General features: G+C 56.1%; 1 protein-coding gene across 1 annotated transcript in view; it reads right to left on the bottom strand.

Annotated features, from left to right (window-relative positions):
• LOC117648439 (protein O-mannosyl-transferase TMTC1-like) overlaps positions 1-19,742 on the bottom strand; it is a 41,939-nt gene that overhangs the window by 12,979 nt on the left and 9,218 nt on the right. The window contains exons 2-4 of the mRNA XM_034390944.1: positions 10,015-10,088; positions 8,002-8,209; positions 4,510-4,613 (exon numbers count right to left, since the gene is read on the bottom strand). Coding sequence (XP_034246835.1) covers positions 4,510-4,613; positions 8,002-8,209; positions 10,015-10,088 — 386 coding nt within the window. The remainder of the gene's footprint in view (positions 1-4,509; positions 4,614-8,001; positions 8,210-10,014; positions 10,089-19,742) is intronic.

Here is a 19,742-nt window from a genome sequence, read left to right as displayed (position 1 = left end):
TGGAGCAGGTGGGGCATGGCGTGCTGCGGCGCGGGCGGCGGCCCCAGGCACGCAGACGTCCTTGACGTCCTTGACGGCCTCGCCGACGTGGCCGAGGAAATCCCGCGACATGACTGATGTACCCAAAGGTGCAAGCACGCGCAAACGGCCGGGTTGACACTCACACACCGAGAGCCGTGTCACACAGACTCACGCACACACACACGCACGCACGCAGGGTGGACTGTTTCTATGCTTCTATCAGAGGGAATGGCGGCGAAAGTTTTGTGGCGAGGACACGCACACACGCACACTCACCATGTCGCCGATAGATCATTTCTCAACATCGTAAAAATCTACTGCAGCCTCCTCTTTCTCCGTGCCATCATCCTTTACAAACACGGTCACCTCCCCCTTACAAACACACACACGCGTGCACGCCCGCGCGCGCGCACACGCACACACACACACACACACCACACACACACACACACACACACACACTGGCAAGTGTTTTCATCGGCAGCGGTCCCGACCCGCCGCAACTCATCTTTTCGTTTGACATCCGGTGGCCTTTGATGGCCCCAGGCAACCCCAGGCAGCCCCAGGCAGCGCCATAGGCAGCCGCCTTCCAGGGCGAAAGGTGCGTCTCTGCCGTTGCGACACACTGACAAAAAAAATCAACAAACAAAAAAACAAGAATCTCTGTACCAATTTTCCTCCAAGTGTACAAGGAAAAATGCAAAGACCCACCGAGTGCTCTTCAGTAACTGATCACTGTTGCTTCGGTTTGCCCACATTGCTGGTCTGTCTGTCTGTCTGTCTGTCTGTCCGTGGGCAGTGCCACGAGTCGTTGGGCACGGACACTGCGACGTGAAATGTGGCCTCGATAAAGCCCGTGACTACCGTTCGCTTCCTTAGCGGTGTGGCGGCCAATGCGCTATGACAGCTGGTGTTGAATAGGCCGCCACTTGACCACGCAACCCCGCCCCGCCACAGTGGGCCAGAAGACCGGTGGCGGTGGCTGAAACTCAGACGCGTTTTGAGCTCCAGAGTCGCTAAATGGGACTCGAACCGAACGTGTGACCCCACCAGTGGATTGCTCTCCGAACGAGGAATCCATTGGTGGCGTCACACGTTCGGTTCGAGTCCTGTTCAGCGACTCTGGAGCTCAAAACGGGTCTAGAGTTTCAGCCACCTCCACCGGTCTTCTGGCCCACTGTGCCGGCCCGCCTTCACGCACCGCAAGCTTTTCGCGCCATTTTTCTCCGCTGCCAGTGTGGGCACCACGTACGGAATAACGATTCCATGACGACTTTCATTTGTTTCCAGCGGGCCGTGACCGCCCTGGCCGCCGTGACGCGGGTGGGGGTGGGGAGTGACTCGACCACTGCGAGGACCGCCCGCCCGCCCGAAAGGCCATTCATGGTGGAAGTTTCGCCGAACAAAGAAGTATAGAAGCAAGAAAATGCGGGGGAAAAATCATTTCGAAAAGCGTGGCAAGAGGTTGGTGACATTTAACGCAGCGGCCGGTGGGGAATGATAGAGGGCGGTGGGTGTGGGCGAGCCACCGCGACTCTTTTGATGTGGGCGCCGTGTGGGCCTACACGCCGCCGTGGACGCGTTCCTAACCCCACTTAACAAGGCACACACCTGGAACACAGGCCCAGGCAAGTTTGTCCGAAACGAATTACCCACCAAACGGACAGAATGCCGCTCTCCGAGTCTCAGAGACGTTAGCTCAGCGTCCGTCCGTCCGTCCGTCCGTCCGGCGTCCGACAGGCCGGGCCGACGAGGCTGGCAGGCAGTATCAAAAATTCAGTGGGCGCAGTGTGAACGCCTCTAGGCGTTAGATGAGTCTACAGACTCGCGTTTGGCTACACACACACACACACACACACACACACACACCACACACACACACACACACAAAGAGGCGTGTGAGTTAGTTAGGCCGGACGCTCTCGAGCTCGAGTACGGGGCGTTCCTAGAGGGCTGTGGGCAGGCCAGAATGACCAACGTTATGACTGCAGTGCCCTCGAGTGTGTGTGTGTGTGCGCGTTGCAGGCCATGACCAGACTCAACCAACCCCGACCGCATAACACGAGGCCAGGGAGTTGCAGTGCCCTGGGTGGCACACTGGTGGCGCACTGGTGGCCGCTTTGGGGCTGCAGCAGCAGGCCCCCCCCCCCCCTTTGGCCGCCCCATGGGCAGTGGCCGGGCTGTGCCGAGGGTGTACCACGCCGTCACGCTGTCGGGGAGTGGAGTGCATCATTTGGTGTTGTCAGGGCGGGGCGGGGCGGGGCGGGGCGCGGCGGGGCGGCCGTTTGCTGATTGGTGGCTAGGTCGTCACGAAGTGCAGAACGATAATTTGGACGGACTCGGCACACAGTGGGTCAGAAGACCGGTGGAGGCGGCTAAAGACGGGGAAGATGGAAGGCGACACACGGCACGCAATGTACTGTGAACACATAACACCCTCCCAAAAAAAGCTTTATTACAGAATTAAAAAAAAATACAGATAAAATCATTTGGGAAATTGAAAATGAAAAAGTTGAAACAAATAATTGTTTTTCTCTCGAGGCGCGGGTTGGGTTCTTCCAGCTTATTTCGCCTTCTGCTTCTCTGTTTTCACTTTTGCATCCTTGTGGCTGTTGGCGATTCTGCAGCCGTTTGGTCAGTGCAAACAAGGCGAGTCTATTGGCCGGCCAGCCTCGGTCGGCCAGCCTGCCAGTCTGAAGCCTGAAAGACGCGCCGTCTCTCTCGCACTCACGCGGCGTGCCGTAGGGGCGGCAGAGAGAGACGGAGACGGACAGATGCACCACTTGTCGAATCTCATTCCCGCCGGCTCCCACTTGATCTTCATTCAAAGACGGACTGACAGGAGGACGGACGGACAGACAGACAGACGGACAGAAAGTCAGCGAGAAGCAGCATTCGATCCCTTTGTGCGCGGCAGGTAAAGCAACCGAAGCCCCCGCAGCCCTGCCTGCTTCCACTGCACTGGCAGAGAGGCAGAGTCGTACAGTGAAGTGGCCGTCGTCACAGTTTCCGCGGTCCCAGCCTCCCTCTCCACGGGCGGAAACAAAAATCGCCAACTTCCAATGTCGGAATGTAACGATGTCGCCCTGCGCGAGAGACACGCGCCGAAAAACGGCCGCAGGCTGCTCTCCCAGTTCGCACTCACCCACAGTGGGCTAGAAGACCGGTGGAGACAGTCAAAATCCTAGACGCGTTTTGAGCTCCAGAGTCGCTAGATGGGACTCAAACCGACCGTGTGACCCCACCAATGGATTCCTCGTTCGGAGAGCAATCCATTGGTGGGGTCACTCGTTCGGTTCGAGTCCCATTTAGCGACTCTGGAGCTCGAAACGCGTCCGGGATTTTGTCTGCCTCCTCCGGTCTTCTGACCCACTGTGCCGCCTTCGCGACCAACTTCACCAAATTCCCATGCGTCTGGCTCAAGCACAACGTTATTCAGCACGGGCTTTCTTCCAGCGAGTCGGTCTGTCTGTCTGCCTGTCTGTCCGTCCGCCCGTCCGCCACCCCTCCTCTTCCCACATGCGTCCCGTACGCTCGGTACACGTAATTACGTATTGCACATACCGGTCACGTATTTACGGCACCAAGGCTGTGCGTGCGGAGGGGGGGGGGGGGGGGTGCCCGGGGAGGCGACGCCGCACCGCGCCGCACCGCGCCGCACGCAGTCCGGCGGTGCGGGATCCCGTCCAAAGTGCGCCTCAAGGTGAAAACCCGGTGAAAGGGCCGAGGAGAGGCGAGGAGGACGTCCGTTGCTTTTTCTTTTCAGCTTTAGCTGCCCGGCCATGGGGCTAGCCATGGGGCTGGCCGGGGCTGGCCATAGGCCACACGCGTGCCTCTTCTTTCCTTTCATGCTTTATTTTTATACTTTATTTTCCCCCTTTTTTGTCCGGGGAAAAAGGGGGGGATTTTCTGAATTTATTTTGTTGCGGCTGGCGTTGCGATCGCCGAAAAAAAAGGCCGCACGGCCAACTGAAAACTAGAACCCAGGTCCTACTTTTTTTGTAAGCCTGGACGCGTTTTGAGCTTCAAAGTCGCTAAATGGGACTCGAACCGAACGTGTGACCCCACCAACGGATTGCTCTTCGAACGAGGAATCCATTGGTGGGGTCACACGTTCGGTTCGACTCCTGTTTAGCGACTCTGGAGCTCAAAACGCGTCTAGAGTTTTGGCCGCCTCCACCGGTCTTCTGACCCACTGTGCGTCGGGTATCGCCGTCTCAGCGAGCCCCCCTGGGCGCTGCAGGGCTGCAGGGCTGCAGGGCGTAGCGACACTGCCGCGCCGCCGCGCCTCACAGAGAATTCGGAAAAGGCTTTCTGCTCTCTTATTTAACACACGTCACTCTCTGGCGGGAAAGTCGCATAGCACGCTGCAGTGCGTGTTTGACGCACGTGAGCGGAATAGCCCTACGTGACGCGGAGGAGGGGGACGCCAAGGACGAGAAGAAGAAGGACAACAACAAGAGGAGGGGTGTTTTTGTTTGTACTCACCGCACTTGCGGGCAGGGGTGGAATGCCGCTGGGTTATCCTGTTGCGAGAATTTGGGCATGCTGCCCTGTAGCAGGGCGATCCGGAACACCACGAGCACGCTCAGCTGCAACACAAAACAAAACGAGTTACGTCTCTCTCCAAATTTTCCATCCGCAAATTTCGTTTCCAAAATCTCTTTTTTTTTCAGGATATTAGCCCGTTTTCCTCCACGTAACGCAAGCTGTGCGAAAGTGCGCGAACTGAGTTGGGCCGTGAAGTGGACACGCCCATCTATACATGCATCAGCGACTGCGCAGCGCGGAAAAGTTTGGTAGATTCGACTATGCATTAACTCGCACACCTGCAGTGCATTCCGCCGCTAAACTGCCTTTTCGTCTGTCTGTCGGTCTGTTCTGTCAGTCAGCCAACTTCCTACACACGGCACACTTCACAAAACCACAAACTCATAAAAAAATACGGAAAAATGTTCCTGCCATTATAAAGGCCGGAAACAGGAAAAATTACCGAGAAAAATGAAAGCTTTTTCGAGTGTGGCTGAGGTTGTTTGTCCAAACGACGACGGACGCCGAGGTGTTGCCGTCAATCGCTTTATTTTGTCGTCTTTTTTTTAGGTCATTACAAACATCAAACAGTAGCCATGCCACGGGCAAGAGCGGAAAAGTGGAAGCAGGGGCAGGCGGCGCACCACACAGTATCCGAAAAGACGCGAAAGCATTGCGCGGTGTGACCCAGAGGTGCGCAGTGGACCAGAAGGCAGGTGGAGGTGGTCAAAATCCCGGACGCGTTTTGAGCTCCAGAGTCGATAAACAGAACTCGAACCAAACGAGCGACCCCAGCAATGGATTCCTCGTTCGGAGAGCAATCCATTGGTGGGGTCACAGGCTCGGTTCGAGCCCCATTTAGCGACTCCGGGGCTCAAAACGCGTCCGGGATTATGACCGCCTCCACCGGTCCTCTGGCAAATCCACTGTGAGGTGGGCAGGGCCTTGGCAGGGCCACCGAGTAAACACGAGGGAACTGTCCTTGAGCTTGACCTACTGGAAGGAGGCGGCAAGCACAAAGGAAGGCCTCCGCGCGCGCACACACACACACACACAGACACACACACACACACACTACATACACACGACAAAGGCTTGCCCTGCGACCCGGAAAACGTCCCCGCCGTTAAAACAGTTTCCCTTGCTTGTAGCTGTTTGTCCGTTCCGGCTGGACGTCCTGGGAAGGGCGGCCATTTCCATATGAAAGCCTGCGGGGTCCGCGTGGGAAGCAGACGACGCGTCGCGAGCAACTCGCCAGAAACGGGTACGCAGTGTACGTGCAGCGAGACAACGTTTTTTCCGACTTTTTCAATGTTCTAGGAAAGCAATATGCTGCCAGGGATTTTCCTGTTGGCACCCGGTGAACCAAACTGGAGTAGTTTCAATGAAGAATTTCGTCGGCATCATCACGAGAGGGGCCTTTTGTGTCGGCCGGTTTTAGAGACTTGGTCTTTTTTTCGCCGTTTTTCTTTTCCCGTAACGTTGCTTCGCTGAACGAGTGCCCCGCCATTCGCATCCGTGTAACACATTCCTCGCCGTCCAACTCATTCGCCCGCCAATCCATCTCACTCGCTCACCTTATCTCCCTCTGCGTGCCGGCCTGCACCCCACAGTGGGCCAGAAGACCGGTGGAGCCGGCCAAAACTCCAGACGCGTTTCGAGCTCCAGAGTCGCTAACCGGGACTCGAACCGAACGTGTGACCCCACCAATGGATTGCTCTCCGAACGAGGAATCCATTGGTGAGGTCACACGTTGGGTTGAGTCCCATTAAGCGACTCTGCAGCTCAAAACGCGTCAAGAGTTTTGGCCGCCTCCACCGGTCTTCTGGCCCACTGTGCAACCCTCGCTTCTTGTCTCCTCCTTTTCTTCGCCTTCCCATCGCACAGTGTGGGAGTCACAATTCCTCTGCGGCCGTGCGTATGTATATCAGCATCAATCCCCTCATCCATTTGACCAAGCAAAGGGGGCCGAGCCGAGCCGAGCCGAGCCGAGAGCCGAGCCGAGCCGAGCCGAGCCGAGCCGAGCCGAGCCGAGTGCGCCAATGCTTGAGCTTGATTCACTGGGGTGAAAGGAGGCCTCGTCCGGAGAGCAACAAGCGTGCGAACCTCCACCCGATTGGAAAAAAAAGTTTCCGCAATCCGGTAGGAAGAATTTCGGGAAGCACCAAAACAACGAAAATGAAAGGATGAATGAAGAATGCCGTTGTTGCAATACTACACGGTCATTGCCGGCTCATTTTTTTCCAGGTCTGACTTTGCCACATTCTGGTCCATTGACCGTTTTAAAAATACAAAACTCGTCGAACACTTCAGCACGAGGCGGGAGCGTTCGCGCGATCCAAATTTTGGCAATCGCGGGATAAGCCTCATAAGCCCCGTTCCCCCGGCCAGGCCATGGCTCAGGACGGCACGGCACGGCACGGCACGGACGAGTCGCACCCGTTTGGATGGCAGCGGGCTGCAATTTTCCAGTCCGCCAGTCCCATCGCGGTTTCGTTTCTCAGCGCGTAGTAACGAGGGGTTCACACACACACACACACACACACACACACACACACACACACACACACACACACACACACACACACCACACACACACACACACAGGCAAGAGAGAGAACGGCCACCAGATTCACATTCAGATATGTGTTTCCAATGCATTCGGTAGTAGGCGGGACGCGTGAAAAAAAAAAGAAAACGATGAAGACACCGTCGTTCGGTTTGAAATAACTTGTTTTCTGACACCGGCGGCGCGATTCGAATCAAAGGGGACACCGCCACCACCACGGCCTTGTTGCGAAAACGTTCCGCCGGCATCAGCGCCTTTGTCAAGGCGCGGCATGAAGAGTCAGTAGCTCCGGCGGCATCGAATCAATCATTTTGCAAAACGGGAGAGAGGGCGGAGGTAAAACCGCGGCGTTGTTCAACTTTCCTCCTTCTTCCCCCTTCGCTCACCTCCGCCACACCTTCCGGGCTGTCCAAGCTGTCCCCGCGGCCCTCGCCCCGACCGCGCCACTGCAAGGGCTCTTCCTCACCGCCTTTGTATTGGTTTCCGAATGACGGATGTGGACCGCGACGCACGCGACGCAGGGGTCGTATTGCAACATAAACAAGTCGCCCTGAAGTATTCCTCTCTCTCTCTCTCTCTCTCTCTCTCTCTCTCTCTCTCTCTCTCTCTCTCTCTCTCTCTCTCTCTCTCTCTCTCTCTCTCTGTGGCAGTCCCAGGCGCCCCCTCCTTCAAATTGCCCCCGACGAAGGCGACGTTTGGCGGCAAAATCGAATTCATTTGTCTCTGGGAATTCCCTCCCGCGCGGACGGTTTCGGACGTGTGACCCCACCAATGGATTGCTCTCCGAACGAGGAATCCATTGGTGGGGTCACACGTTCGGTTCGAGTCCCGCTTAGCGAATCTGGAGCTCAAAACGCTTTTTTTGGCCAATGTGTACTCACCGACATGACGATCTTGGCGGCGCGGCGCGAGAAGAGCGCGGCCTCCTCGTTCCAGCGCGCGTCCCGGATGGCGCGCCGCAGCGAGCCCCAGGACCGGTACACGTCCAGCAGCAGGTTCACGCCCAGCACCGTCACCCCCGTCTCCTTGGCCAGCATGGACAGCCCGGCCAGCAGCACGGACGAGCCGATGCGCCCGCCGAACCCGGGGCTGCGGAACAAGCGTTAGCACACTTTGAAAAAAAAAAGATTAAAAAAAGATAAACAGGAAATAATGTACAGTCTTTGCTTTTTTCACGATTTTTATGTAAAACCTTTCGTTTCTAGCACAGTGTAAAAAAATTAATGTGTTTCTGTATCAATGATTTTAACGAAAAAACACTGCATTTTTCAGCACAGTTTAGACAAAAAAAAAATAATTCTTGTGATACGCGTTTTTACATTTCTTTAATTCCTGAAACTTGACGTGTTGTTCTCATTTCCGCCCAGCTGATTGTACTCGTTGCGCCACTGTGATTGCAACGAGGCGGCGCCTTGATGCAGTCAGGTCGTTTGGGGCCGGTCCCTTATCTCGCACCCCGTTGACTGGAAAATCAGCATCAAAGTTGTAGAAGCGGGTCATCACGGCGGCCTGGGTCAGAGCCGGGCCGAGCCGGGAAGAGCCCAATCTGGCCTGGCTGTCGTCCATCAGGTCCGCGACGGCACCACACTAGATCACTGGAAGTTGCCGCGAAACTTACCGCCCCGGCACGCCGACACGCCGGGAAGGCAAGGCAAGGCACGGCAAGGCACGGCCCCCTTTTGAGGAGGGGGACCAAGAAGTGATCAAGCTCCGTTTGAAAGGCGGCATGAGTGCGTCATTTCGGGGGCTTTGACGGGGCCGCACAGTGGGCCAGAAGACCGGTGGAGGGGGCAAAACCCCGGACGCGTTTTGAGCTCCAGAGTCGCTAAACAGGACTCGAGCCGAACGTGTGACCCCACCAATGGATTCCTCGTTCGGAGAGCAATCCATTGGTGGGGTCACACGTTCGGCTCGAGTCCTATCTAGCGACTCTGGAGCGGGTTCGCGTCCCACCGGCAGCGGCTCGCGTTTTCGTCGTGTTGGCTCCGAGGCCGGAAATCACACCAAGTTTGGCGAGTGTAGGCCAAAACCAAGTCACCCGAGCCGGGCGGGGCGGGGCGGGGCGACGTGGGTGGGGGGAGGGGCAGCCCGGCTTCATCGGGCCAGTCCCGTGCACTTTGGATTACTTTGACAGAGTTGATAATGGGTTCTTGTGGACAGCCCTGCAGTCACCCGACAACACCGCACGGGCTGCGCGGCAAGGGCTACACGCCCAAACAAATCCAAAAAGAAAATCTAGAAAAGGGAAAATGGGACGGGCGGGTATTCGAACCGCTGATGTAGACGTTGTGGGGGCAAGGGTCTTAACCATTACGCCACGGGCCCACGTGGGGTGCGATGGAGGGAGTGGCTGTGACATGGCGTATATTTAATGCCTGATGTGCGCGAGGTGCGTTCGAGGTAGACGCCACCCATCGGCATCAACATAATCTATTCCGTCTTCTTTTTTTCTCTGTCATCCGCGGGCTCGCCCTAGGCTCGCCCTGCGCCCAGTGTCTCGCTCTCTGTCTCGCTGCCCTCCGCGGTGATGGATGACGACGCGCCGCGACGAATTTTTCATCGAAACGCGAAAAAGTTTTAAAATATACAATGGGGGCGTGATCAATTTTTGAGGATGGAAGTGGAACTGTCCTTGCGAGGAGTGCACAGTGGGCCAGAAGACCGGTGTGGAGGCGGCTAAAATCCGATACGTGTTTTTAGCTCCAGAGTCGCTAAATGGGACTCGAACCGAGCGTGTGACCCCACCAATGGATGGCTCTCCGAACGAGGAATCCATTGGTGGGGTCACACGTTCGGTTCGAGTCCCATTTAGCGACTCTGAAGCTCAAAACGCGTCTGGAGTTTTGACAGCCTCCACCGGCCTTCTGGCCCACTGTGTGGAGGAGGTTACTTACTCGTGGTACGCCAGGAAGGACAGCAGGAAGAAGACACACGCCAGCACGTCGGCCCGCCCCACGATGCCCGTCACCTGCAGACAGACAGACAGACGGACTCGGTCAAGACAGACGGACAAACTCGGTCGAGTCCAGCAGACACCAAAATCCATCTCCTCTCCCGTCCGCGGACACTCCCTTCCCTCATTTTAGCCGGCAGCGGCGACGCGGCGACGGAGGGGAGAAGTAGCGCAAATGAGAGCTTGTTGTCGTGTGTGGTTTGGCTCGGCTCGGCTCGGCGGACTTCTCTTCGGTCTGGGCCCGGCCCTGGCCCTGGCCCTGGCCCTCGTGGAGGCAGGCCCTTCACGGGACTCTCGTGAAGTCTGAGCGCTCTCTGCCGCTCTCTTGCCGCTCTCGCGCCCCGCTACCTCGAAATTAGGAGCTCCTTGTCACCGATGTGAAGGGCCCGGCTTTATTGGGGAGAGTGGGGGGTGTCCCTGCACAGTCCCTCGGACCAAATCCGCACAAATGAGCAATCTGCTTTGCTCTCAGAGTTCTTAAAAAAAATAAAAAAATAAATTTACAGCGCTTGCTCAGTCGCATGCACATGGCGGAAGGGTGAGGAAGGGGGGAAATGTAATTCATAAAAAGGGACGCGTTGCCGATTTTAACCTTGTTACAAAAATAAATCCGACTGTGGTCACTGTCCATAAACGAACCCCCCGAACGAGGGAATACAGGCAGAGAGACACACAGGGCCCAGTGCAGAGTCTTCGTCGGCCGCGAAGCCTCCAGTCAGTCCAACTCGCCTGGAGAAGAAAGTATGAGAAATATGGCTGGCTAGAGACAGCTGAGTGGCAGGTGCCAATGCACACTACAATAGGGCAACAGCTGCCCGTCGACATGGAAAGGAACGGAAGGGGGGCAAAGAAGAGGAGGGACATTCGCCAGTTGAGAAGCGGGGAGCGGGACAACTCCGAGTCTGTTTATTTCAGTCCACAGTGGGCCAGAAGACCGGTGGAGGCGGTCAAAACCTCGGACGCGTTTTGAGCTCCTGAGTCGCTAAATGGGACTCGAACCGAACGTGTGACCCCACCAATGGACTGCTCTCCGAACGAGGAATCGATTGGTGGGGTCACACGTTCGGTTCGAGTCCTGTTTAGCGACTCTGGAGCTCAAAACGCGTCCAGAGTTTTGACCGCTTGGTTGCCACATAAGTGGGCGAAAATAACCGGGGGCAGACTGAATCTTTTGCCAGCGGCTGCGTGTCGACACTGTCGGGGGCGGACTGAGGGGCGGACTGAGGGGCGGACCGTGGCGGACGAGAGCGTGCTAAGCTAAAAACGATATCATTACCCGCTGGCCCCTTTTTCTCCTTCTGCTATTTGCACCGTGATGGGAACGGCGTGTGAAGAAGACGCTTCCCCAACACCTGTCCGGCCCGTGACTGGCACCGGCACGCCTCGGCTCGCCTTGGAACGCCTCGGCACGCCTTGGAACGCCCCCCGGCACGCCCTGCCGACTGGATGCCGTCGCAGGTTGCCACCTGCGTCTTTAATTCACACTGTGCCAGCCGGCGCTGTGGACTCACCCAACCAAAATAGAGTTGCCGTCTCAGAGAGGCGGCGGGCAAACAATCATTTCCAAAACGTGTCCAAAGCGAATCTCTTGTTTTTGTCTTGCTGGGTTGTAATTTGCTGAGTCGCCCATTGTCGACGTTGTCTTTATGTTCCGCAATCCGCGTCGTCCCGCACTAGTTGCTCTTCGAGCCTACATGAGCGCGGGGTGATAAGGTCGTCGAACACTTCCTGCTCCGAATTTTCACGAGAGAGAGAGAGAGAGAGAGAGAGAGAGGAGAGAGAGAGAGGAGAGAGAGAGGAGAGAGAGAGAGAGAGAGAGGGCCAAGGAGGGAGTCACGGACGGAAAACGAGAATCGGAAAGGGTCGCGCGGAGATAAGGGACGCGAGCGGGTAGTCCATCGAAAGGTGATTGACACGGACCTTAATATAAATGCAAATGCTCGTGTCACAGTGAGTCACACGGTAAGTCACGCATCGCCCCTCCGTGCCCCCCCCCCCCCCCCCCACACACACACACACACAGACCGACGCTAGAGTCACTAGTCACGGTGTCGCTACCGGTATAACAGGATAGAGTGGGACGCTTTTGTTACAAAAAAAAACTCCCGAAAAACCGTCGACTAGATTTTCTCGCAATCTGTTCCCGCGAGTCGCGACAAGGCGCTGTCTAGCCTCGTGGCAGGCTGCACGTGTGGGCGGAGCGCGGCGGCGGAGCGGCTGGGAGAGAGCACTCGCGTTTCCCTGCTACTCTATTCTCCGCCGGACGGAGTGAAAAATTGCGGCGAGATGGTATGAAAACGGCGCGTGGAAGCGGAGCCGGTAACAAGCCTGCCATCGCGCCAAGCAGACAGACAGACAGACAGACAGACGGACAGACTGGGGCGGGTACCACCAGAAAGTCTTCTCAGGGGCGATGCAAGTGACTGCAGGAGACTGCGAACACTTTCCGTGTTGAACATCAATTCAATACCTCCAACTATTTCTCCCTAGTGCCTGTGGGACTGCTCCCCTCGTCCCTAATCGTCCCCCCTCCCCCTTCCCCTTCCCCGCAAAGCCCATTTCCTAGATCAAAAAAGTTTACTCACCTCGTCCGCCCGGCGCGGCCTGCCCGGCGCGGCCGCAGGGACACGGGGAAGAAGGTAAAGTGTGGTCGTGATGTCGTTTGGAAACAGGAGGAAATAAGATAAAAAAAAATTGGTGGCCCGGTTTTTTTTTCTTTTAAAGGGAATTAGTCAGGTTTTTAAAGTTGATGTAATGTTCTTACCAACAGGAGGGGGATACCTTGAAAAAAGGTGGATCATTAAAATGCTCAGTTTGTTTTGATTTCTAGAACGAAATTTTCCCTCTCTCTCTCTCTCTCTCTCTCTCTCTCTCTCTCTCTCTCTCTCTCGCAGCAGGAGGCAGGCCGGCGGTTCCACCGAGACGTCTCTCACTTGGTCCACTTATTACGTAACGCGTCGCTCTGTCCTTGTCGCTGGCAGCGAGTGCGAGAGAGACAGAGGACTCTTCGCCGTGTAATTAGAGAGCGCCGCCCCGACGCGTCGTCAAAAACGGCAGCCGAGGTGCAGGGCCGGCAGCCCCTAATCCTGGTGGCCCTGTTGACAATCGCAGCGCAGACACGAAAACTTGCGCGGAGTGGCGCGAACTTGGTGTTGCCCTATATCGCGACTCGCGTCCTCTCTCTCTCTCTCTCTCTCTCTCTCTCTCTCTCTCTCTCTCTCTCTCTCTGATCCGAACGCGCTATCTGAATGAGAGAGAAAGTGAGACATAAATCCCCAACTTTGGCCGTTGTCGCCGGGCAGATTGACGGAGAGGTTATGGCGGCCCGAAGTGCTGAAAGTTAATGAGCCCTTCAGGACAATAGCGCGCGGACGCGTCGTGCACCCGTTTACAGCGCCGACCCAAATTCCTTTTCACCAACAACAAATTTTTTAAACGCGCGGGAGGCTTTTTAAATGCCCATTGTTCGACCGCTCTCCATAGACCGCGCGCTTGCCCTGCCAAAGTAAAAATAAAAATACGTGAAAAAAAAATTAAGCCGACGAGGGAGAAAAAGTTTTGAGAGGCGAGCGCACAATGTGCAGTGCAGGTGAGAAAGAAGAAGGCAAACAATGGCGGTGGTCACGCTGGCGCGGTGCAGTAGCAGGCGACCTCCTGAGAGGTAGGCAAGGTCTACGGTCGCCTGCGCGATGGCAGTGCCTGCGCCGCAGGCGCTCGCTCCAGCGGCGGGGAGGGGGACGAGACGATAGCACTGCCGTGCACAGGCAAGCGGTCAGGCCACTGTCTGTCAGCCTGGCTGCACCGGACGGCTCCGTTATCACGGTAATCGCGGACGTCCTCGGCGGCGTCCACGACGGCGTCCTCGACGGCGTCCTCGACGGCGTCCTCGACGGCGTCCTTCGACGCGTCCTCGGCAGCCCGAAACGCGCGGGTTGGCGATTGGTGTTCGCATATCGAACTCGCGCTTCAACTCCTGCTCCATCAATCTCTCTCTCTTATTGCAAAAAATCGTCTTTTAATTGCTCGGGCTCCATGGCATGTACCGAACGCGCTATCGAACTGGAAATTAAATGAGACATAAATCCCCAACTTTGGCCGTTGTCGCCGGGCAGATTGACGGAGGATGATGGCGCCCGAAGTGCTGAAAGTTAATGAGCCCTTCAGGACATAGCTGCGGACGCGTCGTGCACCCGTTTACAGCGCCGACCCAAATTCCTTTTCGCCAACAACAATTTTTTAAACGCGCGGGAGGCTTTAAATCCATGTTCGACCGCTCTCCATAGACCGCGCGCTTGCCCTGCCAAAGTAAGAATAAAATCGTGAAAAAAAAAATTAAGCGAGAGTAAAAGTTTTGAGAGGCGAGCGCACAATGTGCAGTGCAGGTGAGAAAGAAGAAGGCAACAATGGCGGTGGTCAACTCACTGGGCGTGGTTTCGAAGCGGTGAGTCTGTTCGAGGACTACCTCTCGCGAGGTAGCAGTGCCTAGGTCCTGATCACAACAAATGCGCAGTCAAACACAATCAGCCGTTTATGGAAGTCTACCCGAAACTGGTTGACCGGCACCATCGTGCATTTACCTGCGTCAGATTTTTCAGTTCAACGGTCTTTGCAGCTTTTGGAGCTGTCCCCAAAAGAGCTCCGCTGGCCGCCCCGGCTCGGCTCCCCCCACGGTTTTTTTCGTTGCCTCGCGGCGTTCCATGGACGGCCGTCGAGCGCATTCAAATGCGGCGATTTTGCCGACGTCACTCGACGGCGTCCTACGCGCGTCCTGCGAAATCCTTAACGGCGTTGAACGCGATTCAAGGCGTCCCGACGGCTCCTCGACGGCGTCCTCGACGGCCGGGCCTCGACAAGCGTCCTCGACGACGCGACTGCCCGGGATGCGTTCGGGGAACACGAAATCCGCCAGAGGGAGCGCGACATCCTGGCGGACATCACGGAGTGGGGTGGGGGGCTCAGTGCTCAAGGGAGCGAGTTGATATCGAAAGGCCGGCCGCGCCGTGCCACGTCCGGCTGCGCTGCGCGGCGGGCCGATTGAGCCGAGAGCGTCTCCATCATCCAGAGCCTCACAGTCTTCCGGTCTGTGGACCCCCCATTCTTCTGCGCCTCGTCCCGCCCCGTCCGGACGGCCGGCCCGTCATGCACCTCGCAGTGCCGTCGCAGTGCCGTTGACCCCCCGGCCCCTCGGCCTCGTGTGGCCTCGTCCTCACCCACACCACTGCGGCGCCGCGCAAGATTCGCGCCAAATTTGACGGTAATACAATTTGGGCAGTGTGATGGGAGTTATGAGTTGCTTACCACGACCCTTCCGGCGCAAACACGCACACACACACACACACTGAGGAGTAGTGTGGGAGGGTTGTAGAGCGTAAGAAAATGCGCGTATTCCTGCTCCTGGCCCATGACAGGTTGAAGTCTGAATAACGCGGACGCGGTATCCCGGTGGCGCGGTACCGGGGAACACGGCAACACGGTGTTGAGCTGGCCCATGCCGCCAGACCGGTGGAGGCGGCCAAAATCCCGGACGCGTTTTGAGCTCCAGAGTCGCTAAATGGGACTCGAACCGAACGTGTGACCCCACCAATGGATTGCTCTCCGAACGAGGAATCCATTGGTGGGGTCACACGTTCGGTTCGAGTCCCATTCAGCGACTCTGGAGCCCAAAACGCGTCTAGAGTTTCGGCCGGCGGCGCCGGTCTTAATCCACTGTGAGGCGCGTTCTCGACTAATGCGTTTCCCGCAGAAACAGGTGCAAGTCCGGGCCGCTTAATTTTTCAGACACAAACTTGGCAAATTAGGCCATTTCTCAGCGCGGACTGCACCAAGGCCCTGCCTGCCTGCCCGACGGGGAAGCCACCTTATCGCCCAGTGTCGCGGCAATCAGTCAGGACGACGAGCACGACGATCAGAAACTGAGTTACGGGCGGCGCGGCGCACTCGGCCCCAAAAATGGCGGCCCGACTTGAAGTTGGCGGCGTTATGGATGCGAGAGTCGCGCCCCGGAGTACTTGCTTTTAACGATTATGGCGCATCGAACTAACTTGTATCAGAAAGTGTTCGCCGGATTAATGTCGGGCCATTCATTAAGGGGGAGGCCCGCGTCGGGCCCGCAGGTTGGCTGCCCTGTCCGAAGAAAAAATCCAAGTTCTTGAATGAAAAATTAAAAAAATTCTAATGAGGGCCCTTACAGCTTTTAGAGCACATACCAGACCGCATTTCAGAACATCATCTCTTTGTCTTTTTTAAAACAAATAAAAAATTATTACTTTTAATTTTTTTTATTTTTTTTTTTTGTGAGCCAATACTGCGGTCTCGCTGCAGTTTCCGAAAAGCAATAAAGGTTGGCGGGCCAGGAAGGCAGAGAAAAGGATGCGACCACACAATAAGGCCCAATTAAAAGCACCAAGAATGTCCTGATTGTGTCCTGGGGTTAGGACGCCACCTGGACGCCGAGGGCCCCGCCGAGGGCCCCGCCGAGGGCCCCACCGAGGGCCTTTAAAAAGACTCTCAAAGGGCTGCCGGGGGAAGGGGGCAGACCAAAGTTGTAGCTGACCCGTGAAAGAGGACCGAGGCTGCGGACGAATATTGTGTTTCTTGGCTAAATGCAGCAGTCCCCTCTACCCTTTGCTGCCTCGTTAGGAGAGGGGAGGGGCTCTCAAAGTTGAGTTGCGGCGGCGCGCGCGCTGCTTTGTGCCATAACTTGGAAATAGAATTCATTGAAAGGCCGGACAGGGGTGTGAGCGAGACGCAGAGACGCCGCGACAGGGGTGTGAGTGAGACGCGCACAGTGGGCCAGAAGACCGGTGGAGGCGGCCAAAACTCCAAACGCGATTTGAGCTCCAGAGTCGCTAAACAGGACTCTAACCAAACTTGTGACCCCACCAATGGATTCCTCGTGCGGAGAGCAACCCATTGGTGGGGTCACACGCTCCGTTCGAGTCCCGTAGCGACTCTGGAGCTCAAAACGCGTTTAGAGTTTTGACCGCCTCCACCGGTCTTCTGGCCCACTGTGAGACGCCGCGCCCGGGTGCGTGGCACTGCGTGCAGGCTGACGGAAGCAGTCCCGACAGCGTCCCCGGTGCGATGCTGGATGCGGCGCGACAGCGCGTGCGGAGTGCATTCCGGATGCGCCACTCCTCCTTTTTTCGCGCGTCATTTTCGACTGCTAAATTTTCACTCGGAGAAGTCGCGGCTGATTTATCCGGCAAGACGAGACGAGGCCAATTCATTGTGAATCGGCGCGAAAAGGGAAGGGGGATGCAAATAAGACTCGTCCTCTTAATCCGGTGGGTTTCGTGTTGCTTCGATTCATCATTCGCACGCAATATTCCTCCGCCTTCATATTTCACCCCCACCATTTTCTTCTTGTTTTTGTTTCTCTTCTATGTTTTTTGTGTTTTTTTTTCTTCAGACAAATTTCCCGCAATGCCAAATTGGCACGGCTAGCGCTTTCTTCCCGTTTTTTGTTCGCACTGCTGACCAGCCATTGAATAAGTCCTGCTCGACTATTCCATGCAGCACGGAAGCTCCATGGCCATCTCTCTCCCGCCCGCAGACGCACTCCGGAGCCGACAGAGACAGAGGCACCTTCCCCCTTTCGTGAAAAAGTAAAAGGATGTTGCCATACAGAGCACCTCAAAGGGTGATGCAGTGTTTCCTGTCGCTGTGTGTGTGTGTGTGTGTGAGAGAGAGAGAGAGAGAGAGAGAGAGAGAGAGAGAGAGAGAGAGAGAGAGAGAGAGAGAGAGAGAGAGAGTGTGTATGTGGGCGTGAGTGAAGGAGTCAGCTGGAGTGAGTGAGTGTGGAGGTGAGTCCAGGCATGATGGATTGTGGGTGGGAGAATGGGAGTGAGTGGATGCTACAGTGGGAGTAGTTCTGGGAGGTATATCTGAGGGCGGTGAGTGTGAGAGTTACCCTGAGGGTCGGTGTGGGGGTAATAGTTGGGGCTGAAGTTCCCGAGGGGTGAGCGTGACTGCTGGGGCAAGTGTTTGGATTTTATCTTATGCGGGAAGGTGGGTTTGGGTGAGTGCAAGCTTGCAAGTGCGTGTGTGCGCGTTTGCGCGGTGGTTGGGGGGAGGGGGGGGGGGTGGAAAGCATAGCCACCTCATTACAACGCCACACAGGGTGCAGGCACATTACCTCCACCCCTGCAACCCTTTATACCTCGGTCAGCCAGCATCTGTTTACCTGACCGACGCGGGTCCTCGTCTCCCTCTCCTTCCCTTTCTCTCTCTCTCTCTCGCTCTCTCCTCTCCTCTCTCTCTCCTCTTTCTCTCTCTCTCTCTCTCTCTCTCTCTCTCTCCTCTCTCTCTCTCCCTCTCCCTTCCCTGCCTCCTTTTATTGCTCCCTAGAGGCACGGTCAATCCCGACTTGAAGCTTGCCTCCGCCTGCGGATTTCGTTGGGTATATTTCATAAGATCCGAGCCTACGGGACGCGCCGCGCTGCCCAGCCACGACTTCCTAATTTATTTACGTTTTTTTCTGCTTCGTTTATTTAGTGTTCCCCCACTCCTCCACCCGTTTTTTTCTTTAAAGAAGAAGGGGGTCTTTTTGTAATATTTTGCTACTGGGAAGATAGATTGAAGACACGTGCGCGTCTTTTAATTTGTACTTCACTTTTCACTTTTTTCAGCACTATTTTGTTTTACGAAACGTTCTCGAATTAATTGCGACTGCATGGGCGCTGGACTTGCACTCCAGGGTGTGCTCTCCCATCTTTAGGGGCAATGATGAAGAGAAGCGGTCTTCTGGAGTGAACTGGAAAGCGCAGGAAATAGCAGTACAATAAATTGTCAAAAGTGTGAAAAAACGTTTAAAAAAATTAATTTGCGATTTAAAAAAAAATCTAAAACTTTCACAGTGTAGTCCAAACTACAGATCCCCATACACCCAGGTACAATAAACCTAACGGCGTTTCAAGAATAAAAACGGTGCGAAAAATGAAAGATTTTGCAAGGGAAAACATGAACGAAAAAAGAAATTCGCAGTGTGGAAACATTCTTCTCTCCTGGCAGTATGAAATGTTTATACGAGCTCCAGTGTGGTGGCGCGTACCCGCAGCGCGCTTTTACAGTGTGGCAACGCGGACGCGGGCTCGCGGCCTTATTTCAAGTTGAACAGTTAGTGGTGGTAAAGCGTGCTTCTTGGGGGTTAGCCCCAGCCGGCCCCAGCGCGCCCCAGCGGTCCAGGTGCGTCTGTGGCCCCCGTGTGTGTGTGTGCGTGTGTGTGTGTCCGTGCCAGCCCCTCGCACGGCGTTGCCCCGTTTCCAACCCCCTTGGCGGCTTGACCTGGGCTGGGTGGCGGCCGGGCAGCGCTCGGCGTTTGGGGGCTGGCCTCGCCTCGTCCAGCAAATCCCAGGAGAAATCAATCCCGCCTGTTTAAAACCTATTTCATGAGGGAGAAATCCCGGTGCCGACCTCAACCAACCAATCCCCACCTCCTTCCCTCCTTCTCGCACTCCCAAGTCTCACCCATCCATTTCTATACGCTCCAGCACACAAACAGGCGCACACACACACACACACACACACACACACACACACCCCCCACCCCCACACACACACAGTGCCTGCACGCGCCCTGTGCGAGTAGGCAACCGGCTCGCTATCCATTAGTGTGTATTAAATCTCGACCCTCCTCCCTGTCTCGCCCCCTCCCCTCCCCCCCTCTTT

This window comes from Thrips palmi, unplaced genomic scaffold, assembly GCF_012932325.1.
Source record: "Thrips palmi isolate BJ-2018 unplaced genomic scaffold, TpBJ-2018v1 HiC_scaffold_3, whole genome shotgun sequence".
NCBI classification, from domain to species: Eukaryota; Metazoa; Arthropoda; class Insecta; order Thysanoptera; family Thripidae; genus Thrips; species Thrips palmi.
The sequence above is the reverse complement of the archived record's forward strand: the minus strand, read 5'-3'. Positions and strand labels throughout refer to the sequence as shown.